The 14,733-nt window shown below is 43.2% G+C and overlaps 1 protein-coding gene across 2 annotated transcripts in view; it reads right to left on the bottom strand.

Moving 5' to 3' along the window:
* Positions 1-10,164: 10,164 nt before the first annotated feature.
* The window catches only part of efnb1 (ephrin-B1), a 61,762-nt gene continuing 57,193 nt past the window's right edge, over positions 10,165-14,733 (bottom strand). For both annotated transcript variants that reach the window (XM_085901531.1, XM_085901539.1), the window contains one exon: positions 10,165-13,683. In XM_085901531.1, coding sequence (XP_085757657.1) covers positions 13,289-13,683 — 395 coding nt within the window. In that variant the 3' untranslated portion in view covers positions 10,165-13,288. The remainder of the gene's footprint in view (positions 13,684-14,733) is intronic.

The following is a 14,733-nucleotide window of genomic DNA, read 5'->3' as shown; positions in this document are numbered from 1 at the left end:
CATAAAGCAGGTCTTTGAAAAGGGCACACAAAAAGAAAAGGTCTCGGCCAAATACCCAAAAGAATGTTGAGAGGAAAGACGAGCGCGGCCAGAGGGAGATAAGGCGGTTAGCTGCACACTGGGGCGGCTCTTGTGTCATTGGATCAACTTTCCTCTGCTCATTTGTGTGTGTGTGCTCCCATACGCTCGTCTACGTCCATCGGAGCACCAAGTCAATACTGACCCTGCTGACATTCCACAGTGCTCCGTCTGTGTTCATGGTCCAGTGAGGTCTCTGACAAAGCCGTGATGGGCAATGGCTGGATGCGAGTGTGCGCGCGTGCGGCAGCGGGCGCCTCCGGGGTGAGCCGAGGTTGGTGTCACTCGATTGAGTCGAGAGATGGAAGCTTGGAATCAGTAGCTAAAGCGGGATCAGTAATATTTCTGTCCAACCCGAGAGATGTCTGGATCCCATGTGGCGCTTTTTCCGAGCTCTTCTTCTGGGCTTCAAAGCATCTGGAGAGGAGCGGCTGCTTTGAAAGTGATTTTCAAGTGTGGGCTTTATCTGTGTGTGGGAAATCACCCTGGAGCCATTTTGTAAGCTTAGCCACCTTTGAATAGATTAACGGGGCCTTAGGATAAAGGGAGCCGCCAAGCTACCGTTTCGCACCAAAACGCGTGGCAGCTTGCCACGTGTTGCCTCTAAAGTGACACCAAATATTCGACGATGGATCGTATGAGTATTGAAGCATATCTAAGAAGTTATTAGCTGTGAATGAGGTCTGATAGCAATTAGTCTCACTCCAGCACACAGACTGACTCCTGTCTAATGATATCATTGACCTTGTCACCTCCCAGAGGTCAAAGTGTCCATGTTAAACCATGCGTAATGGTTCCGTGTTTAGACTACACAGGCCTGTCCGACTAAATGGTGATGGATCGCTTCTTTTGGCCGCCTGCAGTATGTGTTTCATCAAATGATACGGGCTCCAACATGATACGCTGTTGATTAAATCAATACTCCAAGGAAATGAATGGTGGGCTCCATTTCAATCCAATAACACAGCGGCTTTAGGTGTGTGCACGTGCCCGCACGCGTATGAGCGAGTCTGCGTGTACCCTTGAGGAGCTTTTGTACGGAACACCAAATCCACGGACAAGGACATGGCGTGTTTGTTTGCAATATGCTTTCGAAATGAGGCTGTAAATGCACGCCTCTCAGGAGGGAGCCGTGATCATCAGAAAGTAAAAATCTCATCAGCGACGACAGACTCAATGATGCCGGTCATTTACTGCCACTGGTTTTAAAATCATGGAGCTGAGGGGGAGATGGAAAATGACAGAAGGCCCAGCAGGGTCCTGCAAACTACTGGAGCTTTTTCTATTTCCCCGACTTGTTTATTAGATTTATTTTTTGTCTAGAAGCGGCCAGCTGCTGCAGAGGCAGAAAAACTAATGAAGCTGGTGGAATGATGAAGGAGGGCAAATCTGGATGTGGTAGATATGAAAGAATATCCTTCGCTCCGACTGTTATGTCAGGGATACTTAGCGGGACAGGTGCTGCCCCGAAGCGGTGCACAAGAAACAAATCTCGCCACACCATCCATCACACTGCAAGCACACAAACACAAATATACAGCACAATTCCCACAGCCTTCCTTTTTGTCATGGTTACTTTCTTTCTGTTTGACTCACCCCAGCGGTGACCCCTAGCGACCCCCAATCTAATGACCGACACAGTTTGACACTCATTAAGGTGGTCAATTAACCAGAGGGCCCAGAGTCACTTTCTTGTAAAGCTCTATTTCAGTCTGGCTTTAAGCACATTGGCAGAACGGGGGTTGGGCAACAAAACCTTGAGTGGCTGAAGTTCTTTTTTACTTAAAGATGCGGGGGGGGGGGGGATTCAAACCAACTAAGAGAATAAGACCAAACAAAATACAGCCTTGGAACGTAATTACTTTTGTTTGATATTTGTTTTGTAAAACCGGATTGAGCTGGTGTTTTATAGAAACAAACTGAAATGGTGAAATAGTAGAACAGAGCTCAGAAAATGAGATCTCATGAGAGCAAAGATGAAAAACAGAGCCATCTGCGCCGAGGGTTGGCTCTCTAAAGACAATCTGGTCTCTTCAGTCCTTTGTATCACTCCTTTACACTAAATTATAAGAGACTTTTTGGAGTGTGCGTTCATGCATTCTATCTTGGAGAATGCACAAATGTTTTTCCCATTGTGCGTTCTTGTGTGCCGCTGCTGCTGCTGCAGCAGCATATCTGGTTTGAGGTAAAAAGCCCAGGCCCGGGCCTCTAGAGTCGTCCGCCTGTGAAGGTCAAGTCCGATTCCGCTAGAGACAAGGCAGAATGGCATGGAAATGGAATCTGTTGTCTCGCTGCCAAACGTCCAGACTGACTGGCTGCCCTCGAGTTCATCTTCTCATCACGCAGTCCGCTCCTCCCACTTTACAACCACTTCAGCCTCCGCAGTACCAAGTAGAAAGCAGAGGAGGAAAACTCCTACGATGGGTCCGCTTAATAATTATAGTGTATAACAATGTCGGCATGAACACGTATCCAGCTGTCGGTGCATCTAGGAGCCATCTGCTCAAAGTGAAGCCGTTGCTCCTTTTGCATATGGCAGATTTAGCCCAGAGACATTTTTATTTCATGAGGAAACAAGAGAGGCACTAATTGAGCTTGTGGCTGCAGAAACAACTACCGTCATGATGTTATTCACGATTATCAGACGTTATTTTTACGAGGGAAGTTAAGTTAGATGGTGTGTGTGAAGGTGTGTCTTTGAGTGTGTGTGTTCAGCTGTTGTATGTTACAAGCGCTCACCTTTGATATGAATGAGTGCAGTGAGGCGTGAGATGAATATGTGCCTGCTGAAATGGAAAAAGTCCTTGTACTTCTTGTGTGCTTCTTTTGAGTGTGTGTGTGTGTGTGTGTGTGTGTGTGTGTGTGTGTGTGTGTGTGTGTGTGTGTGTGAGTGCGTGCGTGTGTGATTATTGAGCTGAAATGAGTCCCTGCCCTTCATGAATATTCACTTAACCCAGCCGACCACCCCCAACCCCCCATGCCCAAGTTCGACTGATGTCAGCGTCTTACGTGCGGAAAAAGTAGTCGCCTTGGAAACAACACTCCCCCGAGCGGTTTTTGCTATTGCAAAAAGTGCAATTTTTGATTCCCAATGGATAAATGGCTATACCAAAGGCAAAGTAACACACGCACGCACATACATACACACATACAGCCAATTTTTTGCTGCACCCTTTAAACTAGGGCAGTCCTGGGGTCCCGTGTTCAGGTCAGTCACCCAAGTGAGGCGTTGTCTAATACAACCTGACAAGTGTCCTTACTGGTGCTCATGACTGCGCTTCTAAGCTTCAACTACTTTTCTTGTGACCTTTTTCAGCTCAGAAGAAAATCTCAACACACAGAAGCTCTGTTAGTGTACACAATACTCTATTATTCTTTTGCTGTCACGGTCAAACAGACAATCATGCATGCTCTCATTTGCACATTCTCTGTCCCTTAGCATCCGTCACTTCTGCCCCCACAGATGTTAGCCAGTATTTAGGTCACTTATTTTGCAGATGGGTGGTCAGTGATGTTTGTGCGTTGGCTTGGATTTCCAGGAATTGATACAATAACCCACTCAGCTCTTGGGCCACCCTGAAACACAAGTCTATAATCCAAACAGACGGCGTCAACCTTAGAGTATTAATGTAAAGATCATTAGTTTTAGATTGCAGGGAAAATGTAATGTTGTGATGAATGTTGCAACTATAGAGGAAAAAAACGGTGGCCTATTTATGTTGCTCGTGCAACTTGGCTATGCTGGTGCCAAGCCCCAATCAAGGGAGGGAAGGAGTATTGCTCACAGGGGCTACGGACTCCACAGAGTAATACACACACACGCAAACACACAAATGATGCTACTGAAACTCCAAAATGTGGATCATTGTTCTCCTGAGCACTGAACAACCTCGAGTGTACGTTAAAGGGACACAAAAGCCATGATGATCTATTTTTTTTATAAACAAGCACAGATCATTTTGGAGAAAAAAAAGGAAATAACTACTGGCTTTAGAGATGACCGCTTTTAAAGAGGAATTTGGCCACGCCCCCTCCCTTCATGTCTTGGGAGTCACTTGAGGGAGCAATCAAGAGTTTGTCCATTGGAAATCATTGTACAGACATCGTTTATGTCAAAATAACCGTGGATCAACCAGACTCAACATGTATGTATGTGGACATCTCTACCTCGGCCCACTTTACCGCCTGAAAACCCCATACAATGATTTGCCTTTCTATGGCTGACTTAAAAAAGCAAGAAATGAGCACTTTCTGAGCAGCGTGTATGTGTGTGTGCGCAAAATGAGCAGCTTAGGTGCCTTTTCTGTCACGTCTGTCTCTTTTCTTTCATAAGTCAACAAGATACGCAAACACAATGCGTTCCGAGGCTTCATCTAAGATGAATTGTTCATATGTGGCTATATATTCAATTGAAATCTGGATTTAACTTACATTTGCACCTATGGGCTGCCTACCCAACAAGGAGGCGCTTTAAGAGGCCACACAGTTGTCCTCCTTGCTAGAAGTCCGCTGCTCTGAATCTTTCAGAGTCCAACGTTTACATTTCCACAAGCCGACCTCCATGGGTTGTCTCGCAGATATTTATCCAAAAGTGGCACACTAGGACGACAAACGCGGTCAGCTGCGGGCAGAGGGACTCCTCTCTGCCCAGTCCGCAAAAGAAGGTAGGGGTGGCCACCTAACCAACTGAACACTGTTGGTGATGGGGAGGGAGCTCTTTGGCTGCTGATTGACAGGTGTCTGGAACACAGAGCCCCATATCTGCTTAGTAAGAAGCTGAAATTATTCTGCTAATCTTCTATAATCATAATAATCTTATCATATTTTTACAGGTTGAAGTGAACAAGAGTAAGGCCGTGCATACGCTTATTGGTGGCAATGAATTACCAGTGATGTCAGACTGTGACACACCACAAATCCACAATGCAATGGTTGCCTGCCTGCCTGCCTCCAATGACATCGACCGACTGGGATGGAAAAAAAACAGGAAGCGAGCTTATAAAAGTGGGTGGGCACAGTTTGTCATCAATGTCACCTCCGAAAAGCCCTTAAATCACGACAAATTCTTTTAGTGGGGAAGTTTTTGACATATACGTAAGTGCCAATGTTTAGTCCAGTTTAGTGTTTTAAGGTGACTTGTGTAGCTAGTGGCTTGATTCATACAATTTTTTCATCATTTCATAGAACTACCGCTTTTGTCATCTAATTGTTTGAATTACCACGATGAATAAAATAGATGTTTTTGTGTTTGTATTCACTAATAAATATATTTTCATAATAAATTCAAACTGACAAATGTTACTATTACCTAAATATATTATTATTATTATTATTATTATTTAACATTGAGACTGTGACTGTACTTTATATACTGTATATGATATGGATGTCAGTGAAGCACCAAATAGGTCTTGCAGTATGTATTTCAAGCTGCACATACAACTGAGTAATTATTTGATTAAGAGATTTAACTTTGCTTGCCAAGAAAATACTGAACAAACATGTCCCCTCCCCCAATTAAAAATCATCTTAGCACTCCTGATATACTATGTTGCTACGTACAAATTATAGAATAGATTTTTCCGGCTCCTTGTTGGTTATAAAACATCATGAATTATTTATGATGTCTGTGTTTTGTAAGACATGTTTAAAATGTTCACATTGTAGTACAGTTAACTTGGTCTTCCTAAGTTTGTTTTCTGAGGAATACTGCTACTGTAAACAACTTTCATCGCAAATGTGGACCAGATATCCCAACTCTCTTCCCTGTCCTTCACCTATCTGCCATTTATAAGGACAAATTGTTTATTAGCTTCCCAACACCGATCCGAAAAAAAGAAAGCTGCAATTCCTCAGCGTATGACTGTATTGGCAAGGTGACTCTTTGCTGGTGTCAAACACAAAAAGCAGTTTGAGTGAACGGGGGAAACGAGAAAGTCACAAGGAAGCAAAGCTTCAAGGCATAATACTGTAATTGGAAAATTGTGCAAATGCGTTCTGGAGTCATATTATATAAATGGCCAGCAGAGATAATGTCTACGATTCCAGGCAAGGCTTAATTGAGAGTAGGAGATGGAGGAGGGGAAAGGTGCTGATGTTGGTGGTGGGGTGAAAAATGTGTGGATCGGGGAGGGAGGGAGGGAGCGAGTGTGGATGGAAATGGGATGTGAGACGGAGGAATTCTGAGGCCAAGCTGTTCCTTTTTAAAAGGGGTGGAGCGGAAGAAAAAGATGGAATTATTCCCACTTCCAAACGTGGTTTCCACACCTGTAATTCAACACACTGTGTGTGTGTGTGTGTGTGTGTGTGTGTGTGTGTGTGTGTGTGTGTGTGTGTGTGTGTGTGTGTGTGTGTGTGTGTGTGTGTGTTTAGGTAGGTCTCTTAAAGTTCTGTCACTCTGTGTATGATTGATAAATCTGAGAACAGGGCCCATTCATTATAAGCTCAATTCGTCACGTTGTGGTCATAACACTGACATCAATTTATGTGTGTACATGTGTGGATTTAAATCTTCTTTTTATGGGATAAAACAAGATCAGCAGAACAGAGAAAAGAGATCAGCAACCTTTTTTTTAAAGTATGAGCTATTCTTGGCTACTGATTAATGTGAAGAAGTGCCAGCATAACACATGCCTTTGAAATAACACATTTGCTCAAATGTTTTTATAAATAACTGATGATATTCAGACTGGAATTTGAGTAGTATGAATTGAATCACCTACATTTATATTATTTGGACAATATATGGTGAAAATTGAGAATTTGAGGACTATGATAAGTAGTAGTAGTATCCAGGAAGTCTGAATGAGCTGAACTATTTAAAAAAGATAATGTTTTGAATCGGTCGAGAAATGCTGAAGGAGAATGTAGGTCAGAAAAAATGTCTGTATTGATTTGGGAATGTTGTTATGGACTATGTGGAATAATTAAAAATAATATGAACAACAGTTCAAATGTCCTGAATGTGCATAAATGTCAGATGTTGAAATGATTTGAATTGGTTTCATAAGTTATCAAACATGGAAGCATGTATTCATTTTGCACAACGTCCACAAAAATAGCAGTGGGAAGCATTTTCACGGGAAAGGAACAATTGTGGGAAATGTAGGAATTTGGAGAACGTGGAAAACATTTCTTCCAATGAATGTGGTGTCTATTTTCAAATAGGAAAAGTTAGAATTGATGGGGAAATGTGACTGGAGTAGAATGATGAGAACTTGAAGAGTAATTAGTGAAATAAAGACTTTTCAGCATTCATACCGTGTTTTGTCTCAAGCAAGAATCTTTGCCTATAATTAACTCTCCTTTCGTGTCCTCATCTCGTAGCTCTGTGAACCATCCTAAAATCTGCTTGATATTTGATGAGCAACATTTGATGAAAGGCCCGTGTGCATTATTTAAGAACGGTGAGTGATGCATTAACTCATCAAATATTGATATGCGCATTACATGGCAAAGAACAATTCCCATTGCATGTCACATTGATTCCCGTGTAAGTTACGGGTCTACTGCACGCTCCATATGAAAAAAACATTTGGAGATGGCACACCAACAGGCTTAAGAGCTATTGATGCCCTCTCCCCCCGGGCGTGCGGTCACAGCAGAGGAATTGACCAGATTGAACGGGCCAGCGGTAACAGATCAAGGGGAATGTGGGAATGCAAAGCAGATTTTGCACGGGAAGCCGACGGTGTAAAATAATATCGAGACAAACCAAGTCGAAACGTAAAGATTGAGCCGGCGAGCTCCGTCAAAGGAATTGTACAAGTTATTGAATTCTTTCCCTCCTCTGGTTTACTATCATGTTACACTCTCAACTGACAACTTTATTTTCCTTTTGTGGCTTCCCTACAGGCTCCATTGGCAGCACCTCACAAGACATGTAAACAACAGGCACTGATGGAGACAAAAAAGGATTCAGACACACTTCTTCATCAGTTAATTAATCAATCAGGGGTTGGATTTGGCCCCTTATTTCATATCAAGAGCAAATACTCTGAATATCCCAAATGATTTTGTCCGAGAAGTTGGGTACACCAAATTGCAGGGCACAAACAGACAATAGAGAATTTACGCTCAGATTTAAACCTGTGGGACAGTTTTGAGCATAGTTGTCAAACTCATGGCCCAGGGGCCAGAGCCAGCCCCCCCACATTATTTTATGTGGCCTGTAAAGGGAAATTATGTGTCTGTAAATTGTCTTCCTTTTAATAACAGTGAGATATTGCAACAAATTGTTGTCATGATCTTACTTTTTATCACTGGATTCTGTTGTGTGTATGTGATAGTATGAGGAGCCATTAATTTATATTTAAGTTATTAATGGCCACACGTGGGAAACCATAACTGCGCTGTGGCCCACAACAAAAATGAGTTTGAGTCTACAAACTGCAAACAGGAAAGACAAAGCCGAGATTTGAAAAACCAACCACTGAAATGTGAGGGTTGCTACTTCATATATGCTGCTCCATTTTGCCCCTAATGTGATTTCCGAAAAAATTAGGATCCAAACCGTGGAATGACAGTCGTAGTGTTTAGCACAAAATGTTACATAGTTTCCCATTTCATTCAACCGTGCTTAAACTATCATTGTAGGATAAATAGGGCCATTTTGCTTTGACATCTTATCTGCTTCATTGTTTTTTGTTTTGTTCATGTGACATTACAAATGCAATTTCGCAATTGGTATTCAAAGACATAGATGTGAGAAAAATAACGTGATATTTTTTCTAAGCCATTCCAAAGTGCTGGCAGCTGTTGCTATCCCAGGTGACTTGTTCCATCTATAAGGAAGCGTGAACCTACATGTTACATGACAAAGACAAAAAATTGCTTTGGGAATTGCACATGCTCACATCAAGCGAGAACTCACAGGGGGGTGTAAAAAAGTGCTTTTGAATATGTACACGTTTTGACATATGGAAATGCTGAAAACCGAGAAGAGACATTTATTAATCATTAAAATATTTCAATGATGCAATACTGTTTAAAGAGTCAAATCCTTTTTCAGTTTAAATATACTGGACAAGTCAATGTGGAATAATAAGATCATTAAAAAATGATCTAATACATTTCGCTCCCAAAAATGATAAAAAAAATAGACTCCGGTGAATTATTTTGCAGTAAAAATTCTTACTTTGTGACGATGAGTGCAAAAACACAGGAAGCCTGTGGCAAATGCACACACACACACACACACACACACACACACACACACACACACACACACACACACACAAACACACACACACACACACACACACACACACACGCACACACACAAGAGCAACAGAGTAGCTCAGTGGGGGGAAGGTTTTAATAAACACACAGTAATGTGGATCTATTGGGGCATCTTAGGACTGAGCCAGGAAAGCAGATGAACGTAGCTGGCCCGGGGCACCATGAAAGCAACAAAGTGTGTATGCGCGTGTTATGTGTTACATGTGTGTGTGTGTTTGTCGGGGTGCACTGGAGCCACAGGCATGTCATATCTCTTCTCGGCGGACTTTTTTTTGCTCTGCGGCCATCAATTTCTTCATCTACGCCCACTCACGTCCACTAAAGTAGTATACCCACCAAGACTGATGTGTTTGTCAGAGAAAATGCCCATTGCTTTAATGATGTTTCACGCCATCTCTGCTTTCACCAAGGACGGGGAATTTGCTCTTCAGTCAGATAAACACAGCCTGTAATTTCAGACAAACTCAATGGAAAGGCAAAGTGCAGCCAATCAGATGTAATCATGTATGAAGAAATGTAATTTCGGAGGACAACACGGCAGAGTGGCTTGATACGGATATTAGTTACTCTACTAAAAAGCGTGACCACACCCGCCGAATATGAATTTCTGAAGCCGGTGTGTGATTTCAATCTGACTAATGTATCAGAACAAACCCATCTGTGTCTTGCTGACCCCCGAGGTGAGCCGGGGGGAAGGGGAGGTGGTGTTGGTGTGAGCGGGAAGCACAGCGAGAGTGGGCGGCCTAGTTCCTGCCTCCGCTATGAAGTGGTCAGCAAGATGAGAAAAGAATCTTGTGTTGTTAAAGCTTGCTGGGAAAAAAAAACAAAGACAGAACAAAGAAAGGCCAAGTTCCATGGGAAAAATTTATTTATCAATATGCAGTATTTTTCCAAACTGGCGGAACGTTGTCGTTCCGTTGTAGCTGGTGCCGATAGGTTATGCTGAGAAGCGGCAAAAAAAAAAATGGATGCAAAATAAAAACTGAAATCAAATAATAAAATGTGACAGTAATGATTCAAACATAGGGAAACAATTTTAACAGCCTTTGCTTATACATGCACACTGAAAAATAATACTGTGGCTTTGAACAATGGCAGACATCAGCCTACAGTGAGGCTCATGGCGAGCAACATCCACGTGCTAAATTAGAAGGATGACAAGGGCTGAGGGAGGTGGTGGCAAAAAAAAAAAAAGAAAAGTAAAACAAAGGACAGCCTGGGAGATAATGAGCGGTGGGAAGCGGATGATTTATTGGAGAGCGGTCACACTGTCATACATGGCCCCTTTTCTTTTTCCTCTCCTCCCCCGCCTCTTCGCACCTGCGTGTGTGTGTCTGTACTTATTAAAAGTGACACGAGTTTCATCTTTCATTGTTTTGCTATACTGTATAGCGTAGGCGGAAGTGTAGGTAACTCATAAACACCAGAATTGATCAAAGTATTCGTTTATCAGGGTTAAGTGCTGCTTGCAACATGGGCAGGATTTTGTCATTGGTGGTTGGAATGAACTCTCCTTTTCAAAGACGCTCAGTGTCACAGACAACAAGAAGCATGTTGAATGGCCACGTCAAAACTCTGAACCCCCAGCTTTTTTTCTTTTTTTGCAACACTTGCGGTAACAAAGACAACAATGGACATTGCAAAAGAAGACAGCATCGTTGCAATAACATGGCTGACTTGGGAAGAAATGAAAACAGACGTATTGCAAAGTGAGACAAGAAGGAGTCATACAAAACACATTTTAGAAAGACAGCTATTTACAAATATCCTCCATTACAAAATTCTAATTTTATTTTCATTCTTTTTTTTTTTTTTTTTTTATACTTATAAGCAGTGTTCAGGTGAAATTACATCTTCAATTGGGCTCTATGCATATATTTACATTTCTCTTTTAATGTTTTTCCCCCAACTTGAATAACATTAAGTGGTCACAAGTATGGATGAAAATGAAATATGGTTTGCGGTGATGTGGTAATGACTCCCTTGGCTGGTGAAGGTGGGGGCACGCTGATTCGAAAGCAAAATATTTGATGTCGATGTTTTTCGCAGAGGAACGCTGAGGGCTTGCATGCTGAGTTAAAACACAGGACCACAAAAGCCCAGGCAGCTGTTTAGGTTGTTAACTCTGAGGTTAACGACACGCAAGAGTCTTTCCCGGGCTCCTCGAACGGGGCTGCCTTTTAACTCAGCGGCTAACATCCATGGATGTGGCTGAAGATGATAGGTGCCTCTGACGGTGAGTAAACACCAAGCGGCAGTCTGACCCGGAGATCAACCTGGACCCGTCAGTCTTAATGTGTCCTTGTGCGCACGTGTGTGTCAGCTTGCATGCTGAGAAATAGCCGTCCTCTCCGCTTACACATCATTACGTGAGTCTGCCCCTAACTGTGGGGAGCACCTATTTCCTGTCCCCAAAACAGGTCTGCTCGACCACAAAAGCATTCACACACACAAACTGCAACTACAAGCAATTAATTCCAACGCGACATGTGTGCTACAGCTGCAGTGCGCACAAACACAAGCTCCCGGTGCTGCTCCTGCTATCCTCACGGGCTCGACACCTTAACGGTGGAATTTTATGCGCACCCCCTAATTCCCACCAGAACCAGTATGAGCCTGGAGAAAAAAAACTATTTCAGCTTCCTCCATAATTAAAGCCAACTCCCGACAATTTTCTCCTCCCCGGCTGGTGAACGTGGGCATTGAGATGACACATATTAGTGTGAACTCCACTGACTCATCAACAGATGGAAGCCAATTGGCATCGGTCGATAGTGTATCCATCTGTGGTTAGCCATTCAACTTACATAGGATAACCTAACTATGTAGGCCAACCACCCCTTAGCCCAAACTGCTTACTTGCACCATTGCACCACAAACTGGAGCAAACACACGTACGTCTGTTGCCTTTTTTTTTTTTTCAACAAAAATCCTCCACGCTCACCAGAAATAATGACATGTTCAAATAGATCCAAGTGGAATGCTGGAGGAATTTGGCTTCTTGTTTTTTTAAGCTTCCAATACAGAAACTCAACTGTTCTAACTCCCCAAGCAAGTAGGTCGTTTCAGGTCCCAGGTCTGGGCATGCCCAAACACACACATGCGCACGCACGCACGCACACACACACACACACACACACACAGGACGCACCCTAAAATACACATAAGTAGGTCATAAATACCAGAGTAATGGCAAAGATCATGGGAATAGAGACACACTACCTTGATAGCAACGGCGCAGGTTTCTACTGTGATGGATGACATGAGGGATGTGATGAGTAATAATAATGATAATCTATTCAACTCTATACATTGTGCACTTGTAGGAAAAGTCTAACAAAATACAACTGCTTTGTGAACTGAATCAGGGAGGTCCTCCATCAAAAATAGTAAGGCAAATATCCGAGGTGCGAAGGGACAGGAACACAATATGTTACACACTGTGTCTGATACCTGAGCTATCTGGAAAGTTCTCCGGCCCGGCCCGGCATGGAACCCCTCTGACACGCAGGTGCACGTACAGACACACAGACATACACACACGTGCAACACAAACTGCCTGTTCCTGGCTAGCGTGCAAGGTTTGTGTGTTGTAGCGTCAGGGAGCCAGTTAGGGTTACATCCGGTCCATTAAAGGGGGACAGCAAACCAGAAAGTTCCATCTTTTGATTCGCTCCAGCCACCCACACCCCCGCCACCCCTCAACGGAGACACACTAGGTGGGAGGTGAAAGGAGGAGGAAGTAAGGGTGGGGATTTCCAAACAAGCCAAAGAATAACAACCCACAGAATAAATCTCTCTCATCAGTCTAATCACCGGATATTCGTTCGTGCGCATCTCTCCAGATTTGTGCAGCAGGTGGTACAAATAACACGGGCTTGAAGTAACTATCAAGTCCCCACAACAAATAGCAGTGTTCTTCCAAGAACCGAAATCCGAATCTCCTCTGGGCTGCTTCCGCTGCTGAGCGTCAGACTTTGTAGTAGATGTTGGCGGGGCTCTGAGGGGGCATCTCCTGAACGATGTAGACCGGGTGCCCATAGTCGCCGCTCACCTTCTCATAGTGAGGGCAGTAGTTGTTCTCTGTCCGCAGCGGAATGATGATGTCACTGGGCTCCGTGCCAGCAGTGCCTCCGGGCATTTTGGGATTGGACAACGTGCTGAGTGACAATGCGGAGGGGCGGGGCTGCGAGTGTGTGTTTTTCCTGGACCGTTTGCGCATCTTGATGAGCAGAATGACCAGGAGGAGGATAAGCAAAAGGAAGATGATACATCCCGCCCCGATGACCGAGAACATGGCCACTTTGGAGCCCAGGATGCCGTCCGAGTTTGCAGAGGAATTGGACTGGTCCTGGTTCATCGTGTCTGAGGAGAGAAGAAGACAGGATTTAAAACATTCACAAAACAAGCAGTTACCGGTAGTTACGCTTGCCATTTGCCAGCTGGGGGGAAAAAAATCACTTTGAGAATTGGTTGTGCCTTCAGGGCATATCTGCAGGGCCTGCTGTAACCGAGTTTAACAGCGCAGCAAGGAAGAAAGGTGCTTATGAAAAAAAGATCAACATCAAATTAAAGAAAAAGCATCATTTGAGTATTGAGTAAGCATTAACAACGTCATATCCAGTTATAAGGGCATTAAGTACTTCGAATAGTGTGTGTATGTATGTATAAACGTGTGTATATCTATAGCTTTGTCTCTCTCTCTCTCTCTCTCTCTCTCTCTCTCTCTCTCTCTCTCTCTCTCTCTCTCTCTCTCTCTCTCTCTATATATATATATATATATATATATATATATATATATATAGAGATATAGATATAGATAGATATAGATATATAAATTGCTTTTGAATCAAAGAAAATGCATTTCCAGGTGAAAAACAAATTATTAATCAGAATTTGTTTTTTTACATACCTACAGGGGCTGATAATCTGATGAACAGTGAAATATTGAGATACTGGTACACTTTTAAGCAACCATGCTAACTAGCCAGCTAAAAACAATGCCTCCCACAGAATTTGGAAATCGTTTGAGTGGACAGCAAAATTTTGACAAATTGACCTGGGGATATAATAACATCTGATTTGCATCCCTTATTTATTTTAAAAGAGGGGGTTGTGGTGGTGGGTGGAGAATAACAAATAAGAGGGGAACCAGCAGTTTTTGTTATTGGACATGAAAAAGAATGATTGGCTCCTTCGGTGAGTGAAATCTGAGAACCAAATCGCTTTTCCATGCACCCATGCAGCTGCCGGCAAATACCCCCCACCCCCCCGGCCCATTATCAGCAACACCACTTCCTTACTGTCCACAAGCCTCCGTTCCAGCAACATGTTGAGGAGCCTTTCGCTCCTGAGATAAGCGTGCAGATTGCCATCCTACATAATGACTATGTCTGCACACTTGACTGACCACTG

This window comes from Syngnathus leptorhynchus, chromosome 2, assembly GCF_054491065.1.
Source record: "Syngnathus leptorhynchus isolate UIUO chromosome 2, UIUO_Slep, whole genome shotgun sequence".
Lineage (NCBI taxonomy): Eukaryota > Metazoa > Chordata > Actinopteri > Syngnathiformes > Syngnathidae > Syngnathus > Syngnathus leptorhynchus.
This window is presented reverse-complemented; position numbering and strand designations above follow the sequence as displayed.